The sequence below is a fragment of the Mauremys reevesii genome, linkage group 5, assembly GCF_016161935.1.
Source record: "Mauremys reevesii isolate NIE-2019 linkage group 5, ASM1616193v1, whole genome shotgun sequence".
Taxonomy (NCBI): Eukaryota; Metazoa; Chordata; order Testudines; family Geoemydidae; genus Mauremys; species Mauremys reevesii.
This window is the reverse complement of record NC_052627.1, coordinates 9,674,249-9,697,280: the sequence shown is the minus strand read 5'-3', so window position 1 is coordinate 9,697,280 and position 23,032 is coordinate 9,674,249. Positions and strand designations below refer to the sequence as shown.

Genomic DNA, 23,032 nt, shown 5'->3' with positions numbered 1-23,032 from the left:
ACCCAGAAGAAACACTTGCATTCCTCACTGCTCTTGGAATAGCCATGGGGACATGGTGACCCTGGCCTCCTGCCTTTTCCAGTTGGCCTCATTGTGAAGCCTCTCAGCAAGCTGAATGTATTCCGCCCTGGCCTTCTGCAGAGCTTGTCTCTTATCCCAAGCTCCTCCCTCTCCAAGACACTGTTCATAGAACTGGGAGGTTGTGTTTCCCTTGGTTCCTGAGGGCTTTGAGCCCGCCCCAATACTTTCACAATCTCCTTGTACAGATCATGCACATTTACATACAGCCTTTCCTTCTACCTACAAGAGCAGCACCGCCAGAGGAGAAAGGTAAATTCAGACTTCAGCTCTTTGGCCTGTTACTGTTAGGAGTTTGTCTGTCTGTTCTGTTGTTGGAGCGAACAGCCAGGCAGAGCAGCCTGTCTAGGACTGGTGGGATACACATCCAGGAAGAAACCTGGGCATTTTTAGTAGGATTTGACACTGCAAGCTTTCCAGACCAGAATGTTCAAGGCACAGGCTCGTGATTTCCCCCTTTAAGAGCATGGAAGAGGAGCTGTGTGCATTGGGGAAGAGTATGACTGGATGCACAGTTATAAAGTGGGTCTATAATTTTATTGGGGCTTCAACACTTGACTCATTTTAGTCTGGGACCTCAGAAATGGTCAGTGTTGCAGACTCCAAGCTTAGGTTTTGTAAAAGGAGAGGGGGGCAGGATTATGAATTGCCTGGTGATTTACATATGAATTTAAGACTCACAATGGTCAATTATTTGCTAGTTTACAGCATCTTTATTTGCCTTTCTCTAACGGCAAGGGGGGAGGGATCAATACTCAGTGGTTTGAGTATTGGCCTGTTAAACTCAGGGTTGTGAGCTCAGTCCTTGAGGGGGCCATTTAGGGAACTGGGGTAAAAATCTGTCTGGGGATGGGTCCTGCTTTGAGCAGGGGGTTGGACTAGATGACCTCCTGAGGTCCCTTCCAACCCTGAGATTCTATGATTCTAAAATTCCTTTGCTCAGCAGCTTCTAAAATGTGACTATTTCTGAGCAGCAGCTAAAATATTCTTAATTTGCTCTTTTCAGAGGAAAATGAGGTCTGAAGAGGCAAAACTGAACTTTCCTCTCCTGCCTTGTGTGTTGGCAGGAATGAGGAGGGTTCATGAAGGCTAATTAGAATTGACACTGTCATTTGAGAGTGCTTCAAAGCCAGCTGATTTCAGGCTGAAGAACACTTGATTCCCCATACACACAAGTAGTATCAGAGTCTGCCATTGTCACTAACTGGAACTAATGAGATTTCCTTACTGCTTAAAGTTTATTGTTCAATCAGTGAATGAGAGTGCTGTGTGTTCCTTCTGGTCATGGTGCTTGCAGCCCTGCTGCCCTGCTCGGCTGAAAGTTTTATTATTAACTAGTTATGGGGTCATAGAACGTGGTTACTTGACTTGCTGCAGATAAGTTCTCTCTTTTTAGGACTTAATAGTTTTGAACTGCAGATTTCACAAAATGCATGTTGTGAGATTTTCAAAAGCGCTTGGTGTTGGCCTAACTTGGGCCATGAAAGTGCCTGCACCCAGGTCTCATGCTTTCCTGGAGTCCTTCCTCTTTCCTTGGGATAGGGCTACGCAGCAGTTAAACACATGCAGCTGGCCCATGTCAGCTGAGTTGGGCTCATGGGACTCGGCCGCAGGGCTGTAAAACTGCAGTCATTTAGACTTGGGCTGGAACCCATGCTCTGGTAGCCCATGATGAGGAGGGCTCCAGCCCAGCCCCAAACAGCTACACTGCAGTTTTACAGCCCAAGCTTGCAGGCTTGACTCAGGTGACGCAGGCCAGCTATGGGTGTTTAACTGCTGTGTAGACGTACCCTTGAGTCTGGAGCAATAACTCACTCCAGGACCTGCATTCCTAGGGTGTAACACTACATCCCTGGTGGCTGAAGTTACTGGCACTGGGCCTGGCCTTTAGAATGTGCCCAGCATATGTAAGTAATAAATCTGGAGCACTGGACTCTCCACATTTTTGCTTGATGAAAGCACTCGGAAGCAGCCTGAATTAATCCAGTGGTCTCGCCTGAGAAAGGGCTGTTACAAGAAATGATTAATATTATTTTTATCATGGTAACAGTTAGAGACTTTGATTAAATTCAGGGCTCCATTGCGTTAGGAGCTGTACAAACACGTAGAAAGTCAGGCTCTGCCCCAAAGAAGAGAGAGATCTGAGAGAGCCTGCATGCACATCAGACGTCTGCACACCCCCCACCTCCACCCCCCTGTACACCTTTGTGGTGACAAAGGAGACAGTAGCTGAGCAACAAACTCTTTTGAAGCATGCTGCTGGCTGCTGCTGTCTGTTATGTAATGTGGTACAGTGTGTGCTCATCAGAAATTCCTTGGCTGCCTCAGTTTTCAAAGGAAACATAGCCAAGGGCACGCACTATTAAACAGTTGGAAAGGGACTGGCCAGCTACTGCAAAAAAAAAAAAAAGAAAAGAAATATCCCACCACACTCAACTGAGTGTCTGGGAGCACTGGGAACATAACTGAGCTTCCTGTCCAGCTGCTCTCCCATTTTCTCCCCTCCAGTTATACTCTGTTGAACTCTCCCCCCCAGCATGACTTCACCAGAAGATTACCTTCGGCAGGACTGGAGGATAGTCCATGACATTCCAATGGTCTGCGCATTTTCCTACCACTGGGAAAGGATTGACAACTTCCAGAGCAGGCCAGATGACATCGTGATAGCCACGTACCCCAAATCTGGTGAGTTTTCATGGCTTTCAGGATTAGGAGCCACAATGAGTTCTTTGGTCCTGGAAATGTAGGGGGGGTCCCTTAAACCCCATCATGCTCCCCTTGTGAAAGCTAAGCAGCTCCACTTAGTCACAGCTGTTGCTAACAATAATGAGCAAGAATGCCAAGGAGCCTTTCCAGTATTTCACAGCTCCCAGCCTACATTTTGCTCATTGGAAACCAGGGCTGGCTCCAGGCACCAGCTGAGCAAGCTCGTGCTTGGGGCGGCAGATTCTATGGGGTGGCATTGCACCCAAACCTAGGGTGGCACGGCCGCTTTTTTTGTTTTTTGTTTGTTTGTTTGCTGCTCTGGCTGCCCTGTAGGGGGCGGAGGAGGGGCGCGCCCTGCAGCAAACTCGGCAGCGCAGCCCACGTCCTTCCCTCCCCGCTGACCGGAGTGGAGCGGAGCCCTCCCGGCAGGCGGCGCGGTGGTTGGGGCCGCGTGGCGAGCGCCCTGCTGAAGCACTGGCTGCCCCCCTTCTCTCTCTCCCCCCTGCTCCCTCCTCCTCCCCTCCACTAGACCGGGCGCGCACTCTGCAGCACAGGGAGTCCCCCTGCACCCTGGCTCCAGTCGCCCTGCAGGGTTTTTTTGTTTTGTTTTTTAACCCTGCTTTGCTGGCTGCGCCGTGTTCCCCGCCCCTGCTTTGCCGCTCCAGCCACGCCGTGTCCTCCCCCCGCTTTGCCGCTCCAGCCACACTGTTCCTCCGCCCCACCGCTTTGCCGCTCCAGCCACGCTGTGTTTCTCCTCCCGCTTTGCCGCTCCAGCCGTGCCGTGTTTCCCCTCCCGCTTTGCCGCTCCAGCCGTGCCGTGTTTCCCCTCCCGCTTTGCCGCTCCAGCCGTGCCGTGTTTCCCCTCCCGCTTTGCCGCTCCAGCCGCACCGTGTTCCACCCCTGCTTTGCCGCTCCAGCCGCGCTGTGTTTTCCGCCCCCTACTTTGCGGCTCTGGCTGCGCCGTGGTTTTTTTTTTTTCCCCCTGCTTTGCCGCTCCAGCCGCACGGTTACCCTCCCTCCCGCTTTGCCGCTCCGGCGGCGCTGTGTTTTTGTTTGTTTTTCCCCCCTGCTTTGCCGCTCCGCCCCCCCCCCCCCACTTTTTTTTTGTGCTTGGGGCGGCAAAAAAGCCAGAGCCGGCCCTGTTGGAAACGATCACATCAAATTTAATGCCAAACCCTTCTGGACTGGGATTGGCTCCTTTCTGAAATTATCTTTCTATGGCCTCCAGCATCTGAAAGAGGAATACCCAGGCACCATGCAGTCACAGGGAGATGGATGGGCATGTCCCCTCCCTGAGAACGTAAAGGCACAAACTTAACATAGTACACCTCTACCTCAATATAACGCTGTCCTCGGGAGCCAAAAAATCTTACCGCGGGATATATAGAACTTGCTTTGATCCACCGGACTGCGCAGCCTCACGTTCCCCCGATCCCCCCCGCCGAGCACTGCTTTACCACGTTATAGCTGAATTTGTGTTATATCGGGTCACGTTATATTGGGGTAGAGGTGTATTTTCTTGGGCTGTCCTAGTGTTTGGTGATGTGCCTTGCTAGGCTGGAGACTCAGGCCTGGTCTACACTACAAAGTTAGGCTGACATAAGCTGCGTTAGGTCGATTTATTAATGTTTGTTTCCAGTATAACACAATTCAGTTGTAAGGGGCTGGAGACTTTGTGAAGTCACTAAGGTCAGGTCCTGGGATACTTTGAGTTGTTCTGGTTGATTGAGGAGGGAGACCAATGCATAAACTGTGATCGCCGCAGTGCAGCGCCTTAGAGCCCAGGTGCTATAGAAGAAGAGGGAAATTGAGGCACCCATGAATCATTTAACAAGTAAAAGGTCTTTGGTTCCAGGGACGGGTGAATTCTGAGCAATCTCGGGCAGTTCATTTGCCATCTGACCAATAATGTCTTATTTATTTCTTTATTTATTTAATTTTTACTGGTTTTTGCAGCAGTTTCTGTCACTGTCCCTCATGCTGATTAGCACTTTCCTGCCGGGGATAGCTCCCAGAGTGAAGTAATATTAAATGTAAGCAACACCGGCAGAATCTGGCCCTGGAATTGATAGGTTGATTTTGAGTGGTTCGTTTATTTTACTTTAAGCATAAACAAAGCAGCAGGCTCAGAAGAGGTGGAATTAAAGGTCTGGATTTTCTCCATTATGCTGTGGATGGTTTAAATGGTTGTGAGCCAGAAGGGCTCAGAGTTCAAATGACTGATTTATCTTTCCAAACAGAGATCACCTACCATTCCAGCAAGGAACCAGTCACGGTCGGCAAACCTTGCTGTGACTCTATGGCATAGCTTGGAGGATTGTAGCACAAGCAGCTCTGCTGCACTGGCTCATAGGGAAGCGGCAGGGGTAGAAGAGGGGAAATTAAGATGTTGGGATGTGAGAGGGGGCAGCAGCATCTCTCTTGTCCCACATTAGCTGGAATAGGCCAGTGTGGTGCATTATATAAATGGTAAACTCCCCTCGGGGCTGCAACCATGTCTTCTCCTGTGTCATGTAGGCAGCTGCTGAGCACGGTGATGACACCCATCAAAAACATAACAATGGAAAATCAACTAGCAGTTGTGTTGGCCTAGGAGAGGCCTCTCGCCATCCCTGAAAATGGGTGTGGTGGCATGGGCTTGCAGGCCTGCCACAAAAAGAGCTGTGGAGTGAGCCGCTTGCCATCAGTACCTGCATTTGACAACGCTGGCACACTATCATGTTTGACTACAGATTAATGCTATTCCATTGCTCCTCAGCCTCAGGCGAGCAGAAGAGATGTCGCTAGAACGGCGGTTCTCAAACTTCATTCCACTCTGCAACCCCCCCTTCTGACAACACAAATTGCTACATGACCCCAGGAGGGAGGACCAAAGCCTGAGTCCACCGGAGCCCTGCCGCCCCGGTTGGAGGCCATAGCCAAAGCCTGAGCCCCGCCCCCACTGCCTCAGGTGGGGGAGGGGCCCAAAGACAAAGCCCAAGGCAGGGGAACAGATGGTGGAGGTCCCAGCAAGTCTAAGCCAGCCCTGGCAATTCCATTAAAATGGGGTCATGACTCACTTTGGGGTCCCGACCCACAGGGGAGAACCGCTGAGCTAGAATATTGAAGATTCTAAATGAATAGGCTGAATATCATAAGTGCTGTTTTGGCTGGAAGAACAGTGGATGGGGTTCCTGCTTGACTGTTCCTTGTGGGATAAACTTGTGTCAAAGTTAGAATCAAGACTCACAATTTGTCAGACCACTCTGTTTTTATTAGCAAAGCGCTCCGCCAATAACATTCAGATAATGTGAGTGGCCATGCAAGACCCAAACAGTCTTATTTATACAGATAAAAGAGCGGGAATCAAACAAAGGGACAAAGGAGAAAACAGCAAAATTCACCTGGGGCATAGCATGCATATCCTACTTCCTTACTAACTCCTATCGATCTAAGGCTAATGCTTCACCAATTGCCCTTAAACGGTGCAAATTGTTCTATGTTAATGTCTGTTTTCCTGACACCTGGACTCCAGCATTCCAGCGACTTTCCTTAAAGGTACAGACAGCATTTCTTTAATCCTATCTATTTTGTAACATAATTCATTCTACTTTCACAATCCCTCCTTTTGGTCAAGCTCACGCCATGACCAAAATTCTACTGGGTTCCACATATTAACCGTTCTTTATCTCTTTGTTCATCAGCATATTCAAAATCATCACATTAGCACTCTGTTTTGGGGCAGTCACCTGAGTGGCATGCCTTACGCAATTTTGGGTACAACAGGAGACTAACTGAAAACATACGAAAATTATTAGGATTCCAAACAGGATAGTCAGGGCTCCCTGAAACAACCAGTTTCCTATGCCAGAGAAATTGAACAGGTTGCTTAGCCACTTCCATAAAGAACTCGGCTCTTCATGGGGAAGATATGCAATTTTGTTCTAGGTGGCTAGCATGATCTATTACCTCATTGGTATCGTCAGGTATAAACACACAACATTGTTTTTCAATGAGAGCACAGGTCCCTCCTTTGGCCGCCAGCACTATGTACAATGCCTGACGGTTTTGGAGGCCACCTGTCGGATTGCCCCTGTTTCTTTGGCCAGGGCTCTTAAACTTTCTCCAGTTTTATTTGCCATTATTTTAACTACTTCTTTTAACCTCAGGAGCCTTTTTGCCCAGTGTATTACTCCCCCAAGTGGGTTAAAGGAACTGCCAATAGTCTCTTCCCAGGTGTCATTACTGTTCCATATTGTATTAAACGGACGAGGTCCTCCAGTGAGGTCTGGGGAATTGAGTGGGATAGCCAGGACAGGAACATCAGTTTGACAGTGGGCTGGGATGTGGCTGCAGACCCAGCATTTAGAAATATTAAGGGTCTGAGCTATCCACACTTGCTGCTGGATAAAAGAATTGTCATTGTGGACTCCCCCGACCTTCAGACACCAACAGCCGAGGAACAGGCACCACATGTTGGAGGCAGGGCCCTTCTGGTTCTGACAACCTCAACTGAGGGAACTGTAGTCACAGTTTTATGTCCACCAGGCAGCAGGCGCTAGGCTCACTACTGCTTTTTCTTGGGCCTTGCTTTAGGTAGTCGTCTGCTTCTGGCAACCCTTACGAGAACGTAGATTGTAAGGTATTGCAGGCTGTTCCTCTACGTCATCTTCTGGAGTCAAAATTGACTCTGCGTGGTCCTGAGGTGGTGATTGGTTCGCTGGGGGTGGTGCATTCTTACACGGCAAAGCATGTACTCATGCTGCGGATGCCAGACAGTTTAACAGCCATCTGGGTAGTAAGCAGTGCCTGATGATTCTTTGATACTCTTTAAGTCTTTTTGCTTCTTTCCTTGACTCTGGCTATAACAATGGCTTTCACACCTTATCTTTTCCTGATGCATTCATTCCTCATTCACACAAACAGATTGAGAATACAAACAGTAGTATTTTATATAGAGCAAAAAAGGCATTGCAAATTGAACCTTGCTAAGTTTTACAATTAATAACCAAGACAATTTACATTGAGACCCAGCCCTTCAATGTTTCTCTAATTTACTTAACATAGACACAATAGAGAATCCTGTCTCTTACTACCTAAATCTTAAAACAAAGAGTTAGAGAGAGGGCCCAATTTGTAATGCATATGGGAAAACAGAATCTTATAGTCCCAGAGGGTCATTTCTTTCTGCTATTCAAAAAGGGTGGCTGGTAGGATGAAATCAAATTATACATTATAAAGTCCAGCTCCTACATATCCCCCTTTTGACACTAAGATTATTAATCGCCAGTGTCACTTCTTATGTAGTAAAATACTGGGAGGTGATTTGGGCCTGTGGCTCTAGCTTTGCATACATTTGTTTTATCCACCAGCATATTTTAAACATTTCAATTAAACACATACAATTTAAAACCAAAAACAATTAGGGGTAGTAACATTAGTATGCCAGTAGTTGTGGGAGACCATCCAGATAATATGAATGGTTCTGTTTCCCACATTGTTTTGTTACCTTTTTAAACAGATAATGGGTAACTGTTTGCCATTTAATGCCAAGACTGATAGAGAACTCAGCTAAATCAGTGCTTACAGTAAGCTGAGACTTTTTGGTTGTGGCAAATAGTAAATGTGATTATTGGTAAACACAGTACTTACATTACATGTACATTTGTCTACTGGTGGGTTGCTAACACTTTTATTCTTTTAAAACACTTCTTTCCAAGAATTAACACACACATTGCCCGTTATACAATACTTTGGCCTAATTATTAATTGTATCCCACATACAGGATCCTAGTGAGATGCCTTTACTACAGGGCTTTGGAGCAACAGGCATGGATAAGCATACCCACTTTTGAGGAGTTCACTTGGTACAACCTCTAGTGTCCAATAGTTTCCCTTCCTCCCCAGCCCACTGGCTTGAGGTTTGAGGTAGCCAGAAGGATCCCAGGTGCAATCTGTGGAGTGGGCTAACTTTTCATTTTTTTTGCTTCCAGAGCCTGTTGGTGTGCAATTTTAACAACAATTTCTTCACTTAACAAATTTTGTCTTACCGTACTGGAGACATACTGCATCCAGTTATATTGATAGTTATTAAACAATAATCTTTTCCTTTGATTTAACAGATGCATCAAAACCTTAATATTTTCTGATATTACCCAAAACATCTTATGTTCTAATTATCTGCATTTTAGTACATTTCATAGCTATTGCAGTATGTTTTTGTTTTTGTAATAGGTTGTTCTGTAGCTGGTATTAGCTTTTTCTGATTTTCTGAAAGACATTTTTCTACCCCTTTCAGGGTGGCATTGATTGTTGCTTAAAATATTCCTTTCTTTTACAAATACCCTTGCTGATTGCAGGCAAAACAGAGGAATTACCCCCATATTTTCCTGTGTGTGTGGTGGTTTTTTTTTTGTTTGGTTTTTTTTTTTTTTTATATAAGCAGGCTAGGTTTTAATGGATTTTACTTTTTAAGGGTTATGGGGAAATTATTCCACTGTTTAGTTATTAAATTCATGAGATGGTGTACCTCAAGTTTTTTTTTTTTTTCTTATATAGCAGACCAAGTTTGTAATGTTTTTCCTGCTGTGTTAAGCTTTAAGTTTATTCACAGGTAATAGCTGAGAAGCATAATTACCATATTACCTTCAAGGATTTTTCCAAAAATCATACACACTATACGTTGTTACAGGGGTACTTACTAACATTAAATTTATTTCAATGTTTAATATTAACAATAACATTTAGCATCAAATCTCTTAAAGGGATCTTGTTATACCATGTCTTTTATTTAGGCAATTTCTTTTGTGCTGGCAGTTTTCACCTTCCTTTATCAGTTAGGTAATTTGCTTCAACACAGGCTTGGCGTTTGGATTCAAAGCCATCAGCAGAGCTCAGAGACTCTGTCTTAAAAGGGACACAATCAACTTCCACCAGAGTTTTGATTTCTTTCCACTTTCAACTCCTGCTTACAAAACACACACAGATCTGAAAAAGAAAACAGTCTATTGCGGCTCTTTTTGGAGCCCTAATAGGATTTTAATTTAGTAGCATATGTCATTTGTATTTCTTTTACCCCTTTTTACAATATACACTGCACATGTCCTAGGGAAAAAGCACAGTCCTTCTATACTACAACTTTTTTTTTTTTAAACATTAGCCATATTAATTTTTACATACGATGTAACTGTTTCTTTTTTTCTTACAGAGTTTTCATGTACCCTTATCAAAAGTGACAGTCTGATTACACAGAGCCATTTTAAGGCTCAATTTTTTTAACATTGCTTCTTTTTGTTTTGTGCACCTCACCTGATGCTTCAGAGGGGCACTGTTAAATTTTTTTTTATTCTTTCACTACAGCTCTTATCTGCTATTGTTACACAAAAAAACCCAACAACAACCAACAAGACTCCAGAATCTCTCCCTATTCTCCTGATTTTGACTGCCCTATTGCAGCCATGACTTGGTTTTTATTAAAAAAACATTTTAAATTTTATAAAGAATCAAATTACCCCTTAAGGGTTAAATGCTAAATCCCAAAGCCAAACAACACTAATTACCTGTGTCTTGCAAAAAGGTCGGTCAGTTTTGCAACTTTGAATTAACGAGTCAAATGAATTTTTAGTGGCATTAAAAACAAAAACAAAACCAATTTATCTTACACCCACAAAACAGGAGTTTTACAAACCAGATGTGCTGGTTTAGATTCTTAGAACTTTACATATTTTCACAGACAAATAGATACATACACATTTTCTATTCCTTTACACTGCTTTGTTTTTACATAGCTCTATATATATTTGGATTATTTACAGGCATTCTTTTGGAAAAGGGCCCATTTTCCCTTCAGAATGGCTGCAAAGAAACCAAGAATTCTCTCTCTTTAACATGGTCCTTTTTAACATTTTCACAAAGTTTAACTGCTTAATTCTCTCCAGCCTTTGTAGAGTTAACTTTTCACTCTCTTTCCTTAAATCACTCGTTTATCTCCCAAAATAACACCTTTATCACCTCAGATTTCACCATTTTAAGTATTGTTCCAGGGGTTCATGCCTGCACTTACTGCTTTTCTTACTGCCAACACTATGCCCTTAGGGCTTCCAACCTGTTTTTCAGTTTCTTTATCTGTTGCTTGCCTGCTTTTCTGGGCCCGATCCTGCTTTTTTCCAATGAACCGTTTGTGAGTGATATTGTGGTCACTTCACAATTTTGAAATAAATGTTTAAGGAAAGGGACCAGGAAGGGTGGGGGCTAGTTGAGGAGCCAACCCTCCTTGCTGAATTGGTAGTGGAACTCTAAAGAATCAGTTTTTGAGGCAGACAACAAAGGGGAACAGAACAAGGGGCTTTTTGTCCTTTTTACAATGAGATGGGAGTATTAAGGGGGTTGGATCGATCCGGGGTGGGTTTTTGAGAACGGGGTAAAGGGGAGCGCTCGGTCTGGTGGTGGGAGAGGAGGCTTTTAATAAAGCTTTCAACTTATTATTTGAATATTTGAGAGAGGCGAGTTTTTGATTTTGTCCAGCTACGATTTGCCTCTTCCCACCACTGAATGAAACAATTAACCTCTTCTTTAGCCAATTTAGTTTTAGGTTGGCCGAGTTTGTCCTTTAAGACGTCCACTCGGTCTTTGTTCCAAGATTTTAACAGTGGCCACTGAGTTTTGGGATCCCCCTGAGTTAGCCTAGACCATTTTTCCAGAAATTTACAGGAGTCCGGACCCTTCTTACAGGAGTCTGGACCCATCCTAAATACATACATGAGCCGGAGTTCGTTTAGGGAACTGTCCCTACTTAGACGTCTGGTTACCCATACAGGAGGACTTCACACACCAATCGCACAAGAAGGAAATTCGGGTTCATCAGAGCAATGCCGGGTACAACACACAAAAGGAGCCCACAGGCTACTGCCTCAATTGCCCTTGCTTTCACACCCAGGGGTTTTACCCAAAGTGTGGTGCGGCTGCAATTGTGCAGATTCCACTCACTCAGACTGCAGGGACAGGAACCCCTTGGTCGGCCGATCCCCGGACGGAGATGGCACCCAGACTCAAACACTCCACAGTTAGACAGATAGACACAGAGACAGGACAGTCCTCAGTCCGGACAAAACACAGAAATAATTACCTGACAAGATTCCTGATGTCAGATCCTGGGATCCCTACCAGAACAGAGTGGGAACCAACAGGTTCAATGACGTAGACTTCACTGTGGTCGTGCACCTTTCCGTTCTGGTGGAGGACCGCTCGGGCCAAATGCCCAGGTGCCGGCTGCCACGGTCGTCCTACAAAAACAGTCAGGAATCACACAGCCCCAGTGAAGACGGTTGCCATCTCGGTGGAACCTCCAAATTGTCAAAGTTAGAATCAAGACTCACAATTTGTCAGACCACTCTGTTTTTATTAGCAAAGCGCTCCGCCAATAACATTCAGATAATGTGAGTGGCCATGCAAGACCCAAACAGTCTTATTTATACAGATAAAAGAGCGGGAATCAAACAAAGGGACAAAGGAGAAAACAGCAAAATTCACCTGGGGCATAGCATGCATATCCTACTTCCTTACTAACTCCTATCGATCTAAGGCTAATGCTTCACCAATTGCCCTTAAACGGTGCAAATTGTTCTATGTTAATGTCTGTTTTCCTGACACCTGGACTCCAGCATTCCAGCGACTTTCCTTAAAGGTACAGACAGCATTTCTTTAATCCTATCTATTTTGTAACATAATTCATTCTACTTTCACACTTGGTTCTTGACTGGATTTTTGTTCTCTCGTCTTCTTTCCAGGCACTACATGGATGAGTGAAATTGTGGACATGATTCTGAACGACGGAGATCCTGACAAATGCAAGAGGGATGCAATTTTCAACAAAGTGCCCATGTTGGAATTTGCTGCCCCTGGAAAGATGCCACCAGGTAAACGTAGCACTAGTGTCGGGTGATTCCAGACAAAAAGGGCAATGATTCTGTGTGGCTGGCTTGCAGCTCAGGAGAGGAAAGAAGGGATTGTGGCTAGAGCACTGGCCTAAGACTCAGAAGATCTAGGTTCGGTTCCTGACTTTCAGTGAGACTTGGGTGCTTTTGGAAATGTTACCTTTAATGCCTTCTCTATCGGCATCAATGATCCCTTTGAACCTCTGCTTACCAGGTACAGAGAAACTGGCCGAGAAGGCATCTCCTCGTTTAGTGAAAACCCACCTCCCAGTCCAGCTCCTTCCAATGTCCTTCTGGGAAAATGGCTGCAAGGTAACCAGTAGCTGGGAACTCAGACCTTCTGGACAATAGGATGATAGGGGAAGTATCGTGTGCCTTGAGCACACAGAATACTCATGGTAGTCCCACCCTCCGCCAGGTTCCTCTTCCTCATTTTTACCCACTGACTCTTTTCTCCAGTGGGAAGAGGTTTAATTGTGAGTTTCCATGGTGATATCTACCTAGAGCAGCATTTTTGCAGCTTTACCTTTACAACATTGGGCTGCAAGTTTGTATTCATAGTTAGGCTGAGATTTTCAAAGATCCCTAAGGGATCCGGACGTCCAGTTCCCATTAAAATTGGCCTCATGGGATTCCAGTACCTTTAATTGAGTGTTTTTCCAGCCTTCAGCTTTGCAGGCTCCCCCTGGGATCTGACAATCAGACTGGGTTCTTTCTGGCTCATACATCACCATCAATAACAAAGATCCTGGAAAGTAAATTTTGCCAACATCACCAACATCTGTGCAACACCCATTGTCTTAAAATACTGTTTCCTGGGCAATCCCCATTGTCTTCAATGAGGTTACCCACCCATAACTGCGGGGTAAATGTGGTCTTGCAATTGCAACTCAACTAACAGTTCCGCCTGGTGGTGTGAGAGCCAGAGTACAATCCAGCTCACTCCTCTGTAGCCATGTTGGCCCTGTATTTTGCCACGATATGAATGGCTATGTCTGAATACACATGGGAGCAGACCCACTGAATGCTACACCCAGGGGAGTAGGACGATGTGCCCCAAGGGCAGGGCACATCGAGATCGCATTGTTTCCATCCTTCAGAGGTAGGCTGGTTTAACCTGCGACTCAGGCTCCATAGGAGGTCCCCAGGGGGGATGCACTGACTTAACTAATCCCCCAGGAATCCTGGTCACAATCCCTCCTTGGCAAACACCACTCCCTTTGGCAGTTGTGCTGACCACCTGTTGTTCCCCTAGTGGAGTACTAGTACCGCCAGAGTTCCCATCCCTGCGGGGCCTGTGCACTAGGTTACACTGGCAGAAATGTGTGGTGTTGTTTTCCCCGTTTTTACAGATGGGGAAGCTGAGAAACAGAGAGCTCGACCCAAGACCACAGAGCCAGTGGAAAAGCTAGTGTCCGAGCCAGGATTAGAGCTCCTGTAGCTTCCATTCCCATGCCCAGTCCATGGTGCGCTACTCTCAGACCACAGTGTCCAGGGGAGCTTCCAGTCCCTGCAGCTTTAATTTGGGCCTTGAGTCACAGTTTGGATCCCCTGCAGTAGAGCTGGGATTTTGAAAGGAGACTAAGGCAATTAGGCACCCAACTCCCTTAGGCACCTCTGAAAATCCAAGTCTAGAGCCACTCAGAACTCAAGGACACTGAGGCAACGTGGATTCTTCTCTTCTTCCTGCCACAGATGATCTATGTTGCCCGAAATGCCAAAGATGTAGCTGTCTCCTTCTACCATTTTGACCTGATGAACAAGCTGCATCCAGACCCCGGCACGTGGGAGCAATACATTGAGAAATACATGGCAGGCAGAGGTGAGACTGACATCTGTTAGCAATTCATGTTCCTGAGGTTTTAAATTGATGCTGCTTGAAGCATAAAGGAAAAGAGACTTGCAACTGCAGGTGAATTTCTCCAGGCCAGGTTCTGCCTCTTGGTGGAAAAATTGGATGCTGTGCCTTTCAATGTACTCTCTGTATACTAAGAAATGCAGTGAGAACTGAGGGAGTGAATTTTCCTAGTAGACCAGAGAGTTTGAATAGCCTCCCCTGCATCTGTGCTCCCCTTCAGAGGGAGCAGTGGTTGGGGAATCTGCATAGCAGTGCGTCCACTGGCCCAGACCTTATATAACTATAACGTAGGGCCAGATCCTCAGCAGCTGTAAATCAGCATAGATGCATTGACTTCAAGGGAGTACACCTCTACCTCGATATAACGCTGTCCTCAGGAGCCAACTTTTTTTACCGCGTTATAGGTGAAACCGTGTTATATCGAACTTGATTTGATCCGCCAGAGCGTGCAGCCCCACCCCCACAGAGTGCTGCTTTACCGTGTTATATCCGAATTTGTGTTATATCAGGTGGCGTTATATCGAGGTAGAGGTGTATGGCTAATTTACACTAGCTAAGGATCTGGCCCATTTACTTTAATGAAGCTATGCTGATTTACAGAAGCTGTGGATTGACTTCATTGAAAGTATGCCAGTACCAGCTGGGATCTGGCCCTAAGCTGTATTTATATAAGAGTTTGTTAATATCTAGTTTCTGCTCCAGTCACACAAAATAATAGATGAAGATTCTAACCTGACAGTGGAACCAAAGGGACAAAGATTTTGACCTAGTGTAGGCGAATAGCTGCAACTGGTGGTTTGTGCCCAGTTACCCAATTTACATGTGATGTCATAGTAATTGCACACACAATGCATTTCAGTGGCGTTGAGCCAAAAGAGAACATGACCCCCAGGGACCTGACACGCTCATGTTACTAAGAGTATTTGTGTGTGTGCCTTTTTCTCTAAGTTTAGTTGCGTATGGTTCCTGGTATGACCATGTGAAAAGCTGGTGGGAGAAGAGAAAGGACCATCCCATTTTATACCTGTTCTATGAGGACATGAAAGAGGTGAGAGGGCAAGAGGTACCCACTTGAGATGCCACTCCACACACACCAGGATGGAGGCAACGAATCTGACACCTGTTGAATGCCTTACCCTACTGTGCAATGTCCATCTGAAGAGCAGTCTGGCTGTCCTGAAGAGAAGTTGTCTCTCTAGGGTAGTGCGGTCCACCATGAGTAAAAGGGCCAGACTGTGACTCGTTAAATGCTTTGGCTGGTGCTAATACTACCCCTGAGCTCAACTCCTTCCCCACTTATTCTCCCTTATCTAGAAATGTGTTTAGATTTATCATGAGCCTCATGATATCAAATGGATTTATCCTCATAACACCCCTGTGAGGGAGGTCAGTGCTGCTATTCCCCATTTTTATGGAACTGAGGCATAAAGAGGTTAAGTGACTTGCCCAGGGTCACACAGGAAGTGTGTGGCAGAACAAGGAACTGAATCCAGGTGTCCTGCGTCCCAAGCTAGTGCCCTAACCACTGGGCCATTTTGCTTTCCGAAAGCCTCTTGCCCATGCTGGAGTTCAGGCTTGTGGGAATGCATCTCTTGAAGAGCAAGCACCAAAAGAGAGCTCCTTTCTTTAAAGAGACTTTTAACCCTCTCATTTAAAAATGCTGAGGTAGCACATTTATTAAGAGGCAGGAAGGGGAGGGGGAAGTTAGGGAAGCATATAATTAAAGATGGGGGAGCTAATCTAGAAGGGACTTAACCTCTTGCTCAGGCCCAAGTGAACCTTAGATGGGGATTTGAAAAAGAACAGTTGTTCCTGTTCCCTTTAATTTCACCCTGGAATTCCTGGTTTTAGCTGGGAGAGGAATTGGGTATTTCTAACCCAGCAGTACCAGAAATCTCATGAGAGCCTGATCTTGGGTGATTTCCATACCAGAGAGATTTGGATTAACATCCCAACTATAGCTTTGAACCACACGAAATGGAATGAATCACTACCTTCCCAAGTAACAGTAATATGGGCTAGTATCTGGAGCTGGGTTATCCTGAAGCTTAGCATCCACGTATTGCTGAAGAACAGGAAGTGACGTTTGAGAGTAAGGGCCAGGTCCTTAAATCAGCAGAGTTCCACTGGTGTAGTTGTTAGGGCTGCAGCAGCTGCGGATCTGGCCCTAAGAATTCTGTGCCTGGCTGGGGAAGATGTGGCTGAAATGAGGGTCCCTCTGGAGTGGCCGTCTGCATCACTTTCTAAATAAAGTGATGGGACTGGTGAGTTACAGACCAGTCTTGGTCTCTCTCTCTCTACACATCTTGCACCCCCCAAAAAACTATGTTAAAATAACATTATTTGGGTTGCAAAGCCAAGTACTCAAAAGTTAGGCAGAGCCAGACTTAAGCTGGCCTGTGCAATGTGCTAATGCTAGGGAGGGAGACAAAGAAGGGTTTTTTTCTTTTGGGGCTATTAATCTCCTTTCTATTTTGGGAAAGGGTGTAAGAATTGGGTGCAAGGTTGATGAAATGTATTGATGGGTTGCTGGATATTAGTTTTGATACAGTGGAACAACTAAGGTTGCTGGCATCTCATAAAAGTTCTAGACTTTCACTGTGTTACATGGTGGTAACCTGACTAGTTGAGCCACTGGGTCCCACCACCTGAAGTGCCACTTGTTTTTCTGTAGGATCCAAAGCGTGAAATTCGCAAGGTGATGCATTTCCTGGGGAAGGATCTGAAGGAAGAGGTTCTGGACAGGATCGTCTATCACACTTCATTTGAAATGATGAAAGAGAATCCCACCACAAATTATAAGATGACCCCAAATGATGTTATGGATCAAAGCATCTCCCCTTTCATGCGTAAAGGTAAGGATTCGCACAGGCACTAGCAACCATTTTTCTTCTCCACAATTGTAACAGGAAGATACTTTTTCATCCAGTTTTCCTTCGTACGCTACCCAGAAAGGTGGTCATGTTTATAACTGATAGCTTTTCAGTGGCTTGTCTAAAACAGGTTGGTGGTACCGTTTCTAGTAGATAGGTGTTTATATCTCACAGATGCCTTGACAGAAGACACTAATTAGCAATCCCAGTCTCATGAAAGCAGCCAAGGACCGAGTGGGCATGGAGACTGAACGACACTCTCACCCCTAGAAGTAGTCACCCGAAGAACAGAGCAGAGTGGCATTGCGGAAGCCTGCACGCTGCTGCTGCTACCTGTTTAGAACTTGATCTTTGACTAAATGGGGGCAACAGAGCCAGATTTTCAAGAGTTCGGCTCCAGTTAAACATCAAAACGAAGTGACTGGATTTTTCAGAAGTGCTGAGCATCCAGCGGCTCCCCCTGAGAACAACGGGAGCTGCGGCGTGTTAAACCCTTCCGAAAATCTGGCCACTTTTTTCGGTGCCTAAATGGGAGCTATGGTCTTTCAAAATTTGACCCTAAATCCCCACGTCTCCATATGATATCTTTGTCATGCCTCACAGTCACTAGAAAAAGAAAAGCAAAGAAGCACGTTGGCCATAGGAGACAACTGAGGAAAAATAAAAATAGAACCGAAGGGAGGAGTGCAGATTGTGACAGACCCAGACCAGTTGGGTGCAGGAGTCTGGTAGAAGGAAAACATACTGGACACTGGCTGATTAGTATTCTGTTCCCTGAGTGATCAGGGCAGGGTCTGCCCCAGAGCAGTGAGGAAGGTGCTAGAAGCAATTAAATCAGGCAGACTCCATAATTAACCAATTAAGAACGGATTAGAAGCAATCAAGGGAAACAGGCTAATCAGGTCACCTGAAGCCCATTTAGAACCGGCTCGGGTTAGTTTAAAAGGAAGCCCCCTCAGTGAGGTTGGCTGGTAGGAGGTGGGAGTAAGCAGGTGTGTTGTGGGAAGATGGCAAGAATGAAGGTGTGCAGTAAGAGACCCTGGAGAACAAGCGTGGTCAGGTACCAAGGGGGGCGCTAGGAGGGGCCATTTGGGGAAGTAGCCCAGGGAAGGGCTATAGCTCCGGTAGTGTAGGAAAACTACCTGTTGCTGGTGCCATTAGGGTCCCTGGGCTGGTACCTGGAGAAGAGGGTGGGCCTGGGTTCCCCCCAACCCTCTCCACACCTCTCCAAAAGTGCTCCCTGAGTAGGAAGACAGGGAGTCAAGAGGGCTCTGACACCAAACCCATTGACTGACCGATGCTGAAGGTGGCTCAGTAAGCTGTAACCCTCCTCTCTAGGAGGGGAGAGAGGCTCAATTGACGGTCACAGCAAACCTCTGAGACCAGCCCTAACTGCCTAGAAGCGCAGGACCCCCTGAGGCAAAGCCGGAGCTCTGCCATAAGACAGAATGATACAGTGTGAGCCATTTGGGACTAAGCCTCTTTATTACTCTGTGTGTACAGCGCCTAGCACAATGGGGACCCAGTTTTGCTGTTCCCTAGACACTACTGTAATAAACATGTTTACTAATAATAATATAGGTGAGAGGGAATAATTTCTAAACTAAGGGGGGTGGGATAGCTCAGTGATTTGAGCATTGCCCGGCTAAACCCAGAGTTGTGAGTTCAATCCTTGAGGGGGCCACTTAGGGATCTGGGGCAAAAATTGGTCCTGCTAGTGAAGGCAGGGGGCTGGACTCAATGACCTTTCAAGGTCCCTTCTAGTTCTAGGAGATTGGTATATCTCCAATTATTATATTTAAAACAATCAATATGGAATGCAGGATCTGGTTAGCTGGTTTGCTTTCTCTGGCATCCACCCAGTGCTTCCACAAACTGTTAGAAAATTGACCAATACAATATTTCAGTTCACCAATTTTCCAGTGACTAATTTCCAGTTAAAAGCTAATTGCTACCAAAACATTTTTTTCAAAGTCTGCTCTTTTTATCAATCCACCATCCTGGACACCAGCATTTTTCTTGATGCCTTTTTGTGCTCATTATATGGAAAAGGTGCTCAAAGTGTTAAGCTGTTAGGAGTTTTTATCTAATGAACACTCAGTTTAATTATATTTTTGTTTGTGATGCATAGAAAAATGTATTCACTTAATAGATCGAGGTTCAAATTCTCAGTTACACCCTCACAAATCTTTTGGAGCTTGAGGCAGTGGTTCTCAAACTTTTGTGTTGGTGACCCCTTTCACATAGCAAGCCTCTGAGTGTGACCCCCGTTATAAATTAAAAACGCATTTTAAATATCTAACACTATTATAAATGATGGAGGTGAAGTGGGGTTGGGGTGGAGGCTGACAGCTCATGACCCCCCATGTAATAACCTTGTGACCCCCTGAGGGGTCATGATCCCCAGTTTGAGAACCCCTGAACCAGAGAAAAGAATGTAACTGAGAGTAGAATTTAGACCATTAGTGTTTTCTTGATACTCTTTTTCTATTGCATTTCCACCACTTGGAGTTCTTTTGCTTCACCAAGAGCTCTGCTGTTTCATTCACTGTCTTTTTTTTGTTTGTTTGTTTGTTTGTTTTTGTTTCAGGGATTGCTGGGGACTGGAAGAATCACTTTACTGTGGCCCAGAATGAGACATTCAATGAAGATTACGAGAGGAAAATGGCTGGGACCAACCTGCAGTTCCGAACAGAGATCTGAAGGAGCCTGGCATCTTAGTGCTGTAGTTCTAACACACGGTTCTCTGTCGTTTCTGTTGAGAATAGCTTTTCTCCCGCCCCCCTTCCTTTCTTCAACTAGAAGTAGTACACTGAGAAGTGTCTGTGCCCTGGTGATGGTCAGACACTTGAACCTGGAGTCCTGGGCCATCTAGACCATGGTGCAGTTACACTCCAGAGCAGAGGAATTGTTCCAAGAGTCTGGGATTCCATATAGGGGCTGAGTAGCAGGGAAGACTCCTTGTTCTATGGTTAGCCCCACCACACACACACCTTCTTTTATGTTAGACTTTGAATACTGGCCAGGTTCAAGTGAGGCAAAGGACTCAGGCCCAGATCCTCAAAGTTATTTAGACACCTAGCTCCCAGTCCTTTGAAATGAAAGGGAATTAAGCACCTAACTACGGGTACGTCTACACTACGGGACTATGCCGAATTTGCATAAACCGGTTTTGTAAAACAGATTGTATTAAATCGAGTGTGCGCGGCCACACTAAACACATTAAATCGGTGGTGTGCGTCCACGGTCCGAGGCTAGCATCGACTTCTGGAGCATTGCACTGTGGGTAGCTATTCCGTAGCTATCCCATAGTTCCCGCAGCCTCCCCCCCCCCTTTGAATTTCCGGGTTGAGATCCCAGTGCCTGATGGGGCAAAAATCATTGTCGCGGGTGGTTCTGGGTAAATGTCGTCAGTCACTCCTTCCACTGGGAAAGCAACGGCAGACAAGCATTTCGCGCCTTTTTTCCCTGGATTGCCCTGGCAGATGCCATAGCATGGCAATCATGGAGCCTGTTTTGCCTTTTGTGACTGTCATCGTATGTGTACTAGATGCCGCTGACAGAGGCGATTCAGCAGTGCTACACAGCAGCATGCTTTTGCTTTTGCATGACAGCAGAGATGGTTACCAGCCATACTGCACCATCTACCAATCCATAAATTGGTAAAAAGATGAGCATGGCTACCAGTCGTTTTGCACCATTTGCTGCTGTCATAAGTGCCCCTGGCTGCTCTTAGTCAGGGCACAAAGCTAAAATTGGGAATGACTCCCAGAGTCAATCCCTCCTTTTTGGTATCTAAAAATAGAATCAGTCCTGCCTAGAATATGGGCAAGTGTACTAGAGAACCACTGTATCAGAGAGCACAGCTGCTCTGTGTCAGATCCTGCAGAAATTATGAGCTGTATGCTATTCACAGGGGGTGCTCCTGCAACAACCCCACCTGTTGATTCCATTCTTCCCCCAGCCTTCCTGGGCTACCATAGCATTGTCCCCCCACTTGTGTGATGAAGTAATAAAGAATGCAGGAATAAGACACACTGACTTGTTAGTGAGAAATGAGTGGAAGGCAGCCTCCAGCTGCTATGATAGTCCAGACAGGACAGTAAGGAGTGTGGAGCAGAGGAGCCCAGCATCCCTCTGCTAGTCCAGGGGCAATTGAATCTTTTTTTTACACATGAAGGGTGGGGGCTGACAGAGCTCAGCCCCCTGTTGCTATGATGACGATGGTTATCAGCCATACTGCACCATCTACCAGGAAAAATTAGGGCCAGGCACCCTTGATAGACCTCACCGATGCTAGTCTGCATGGTTACCAGTCCTTTTGCACTGCCCCATGTGCCAATAGGCTGATGACGAGGACGGATACCAGTCATATTGCACCATCAGCCACCCATGGCGGGGGGAGCAAGGATGTTGGTGTTGAGTGCTGCAGCATCGGGTCTATCTGCAGCATTCAGTAAAGATAGGGTGACATGTTAAAGAGTCAAGAGAGGATTGTTTTCCCTTTCACTTCTGGGGGTGGGTGGGGGGGTGCGTAAATTGCCGAGCTATGCCCTGACCCACCGCAGACACTGTGTTTGACCCTAGAAGCATTTGGAGCTCAGCCAAGAATGCAAATACTTTTCGGAGACTGCAGGAACTGTGGGATAGCTTGAGTCCTCCAGTCCATGAGCGTCCATTTGATTCTTGGGCTTTCCATTACGCTTGTCACGCAGCAGTGCGCTGAGCCCCTGCTATGGCGTCTGGAGATTTTTTTAAAATGATTTTGAATTTCGTCTTCTGTAACGGAGCGCTGATAGAACAGATTTGCCTGTTCTATCAGCGATCACATCCGCATGGCGGGAGCTCTTTCTTTATTTTGATTTTTAACTGCATCGCCACATGTGCTGATCTGAGCTCCACGCTAGGCAAACAGGAAATATTCAAAAGTTCGCGGGGCTTTTCCTGTCTACCTGGCCACTGCATCCGAGTTCAGATTGCTGTCCAGAGCGGTCAGTGGTGCACTGTGGGATACCGCCCGGAGGCCAATACCGTCGATCTGCGACCACACTAACCCTAATCCGATATGGTAATTCCGATACTAGCGCTACTCCTCTCGTTAGGGAGGAGTACAGAAACCGGTTTAAAGAGCCCTTTATACCGATATAAAGGGCCTCTCAGTGTGGACGGGTGTGGCATTAAATCGGTTTTACGCTCCTAAAACCGGTTTAAACGCCTAGTGTAGACCAGGCCTATCTAGACCTGAATTATTCAGATGCATGAAGATACCACCATTTGGGCATATCTAGCCGACTTTTTGACCACTGTTTATTCAGCCAATGCTGTAATGCAACAGTTTGCAAACTCTGGTCCATAGATAGAGCACTTAGTTGGTCCTTCTCTACATCAGGCTCACCCTGTAAAAACAGCTGGAACGATGGAAGGGCAAACCTCACAGCCTTCACAAGAATGTCACAGCCTTCACAAGAAGCTTCTAAAACTCTAAAGGAAGAGGCGCCTATAGTCATTACTGGGGAAAGAGCAACATGTCACCAAGACACCCAAAGCCACCAGTGAGGCTGAAGCCAGGCAATTGCTCAATAAGACACTTTAACAAGGGAGTGGGG

General features: G+C 46.0%; 1 protein-coding gene across 2 annotated transcripts; it reads left to right on the top strand.

Moving 5' to 3' along the window:
* The first annotated feature begins 212 nt into the window (after positions 1-212).
* On the top strand, positions 213-20,670 carry LOC120407199 (sulfotransferase family cytosolic 1B member 1-like). Of its 2 annotated transcripts, none has more exons than XM_039542710.1 (8): positions 213-330; positions 2,615-2,763; positions 12,549-12,677; positions 12,910-13,007; positions 14,391-14,517; positions 15,507-15,601; positions 17,228-17,408; positions 20,017-20,670. In XM_039542710.1, the coding sequence occupies exons 2-8, from the start codon at positions 2,616-2,618 to the stop codon at positions 20,127-20,129; spliced, it is 891 nt and encodes a 296-aa protein (XP_039398644.1). In that variant the 5' UTR covers positions 213-330; position 2,615; the 3' UTR covers positions 20,130-20,670. The 2 variants fall into 2 exon arrangements, with proteins under 2 accessions (XP_039398644.1, XP_039398645.1); XM_039542711.1 differs by having other exon boundaries at positions 226-330; positions 2,587-2,763; positions 20,017-20,153.
* Positions 20,671-23,032: the final 2,362 nt, after the last annotated feature.

Bases quoted from the DNA above. Each gene is read 5' to 3' on its own strand.
- LOC120407199 (XM_039542710.1), top strand. From the start codon at position 2,616: ATGACTTCACCAGAAGATTACCTTCGGCAGGACTGGAGGATAGTCCAT. The intron at 2,764-12,548 runs GTGAGTTTTCAT...TCTTCTTTCCAG, and splicing joins AGCCACGTACCCCAAATCTG to GCACTACATGGATGAGTGAA. The intron at 12,678-12,909 runs GTAAACGTAGCA...TCTGCTTACCAG, and splicing joins CCCTGGAAAGATGCCACCAG to GTACAGAGAAACTGGCCGAG.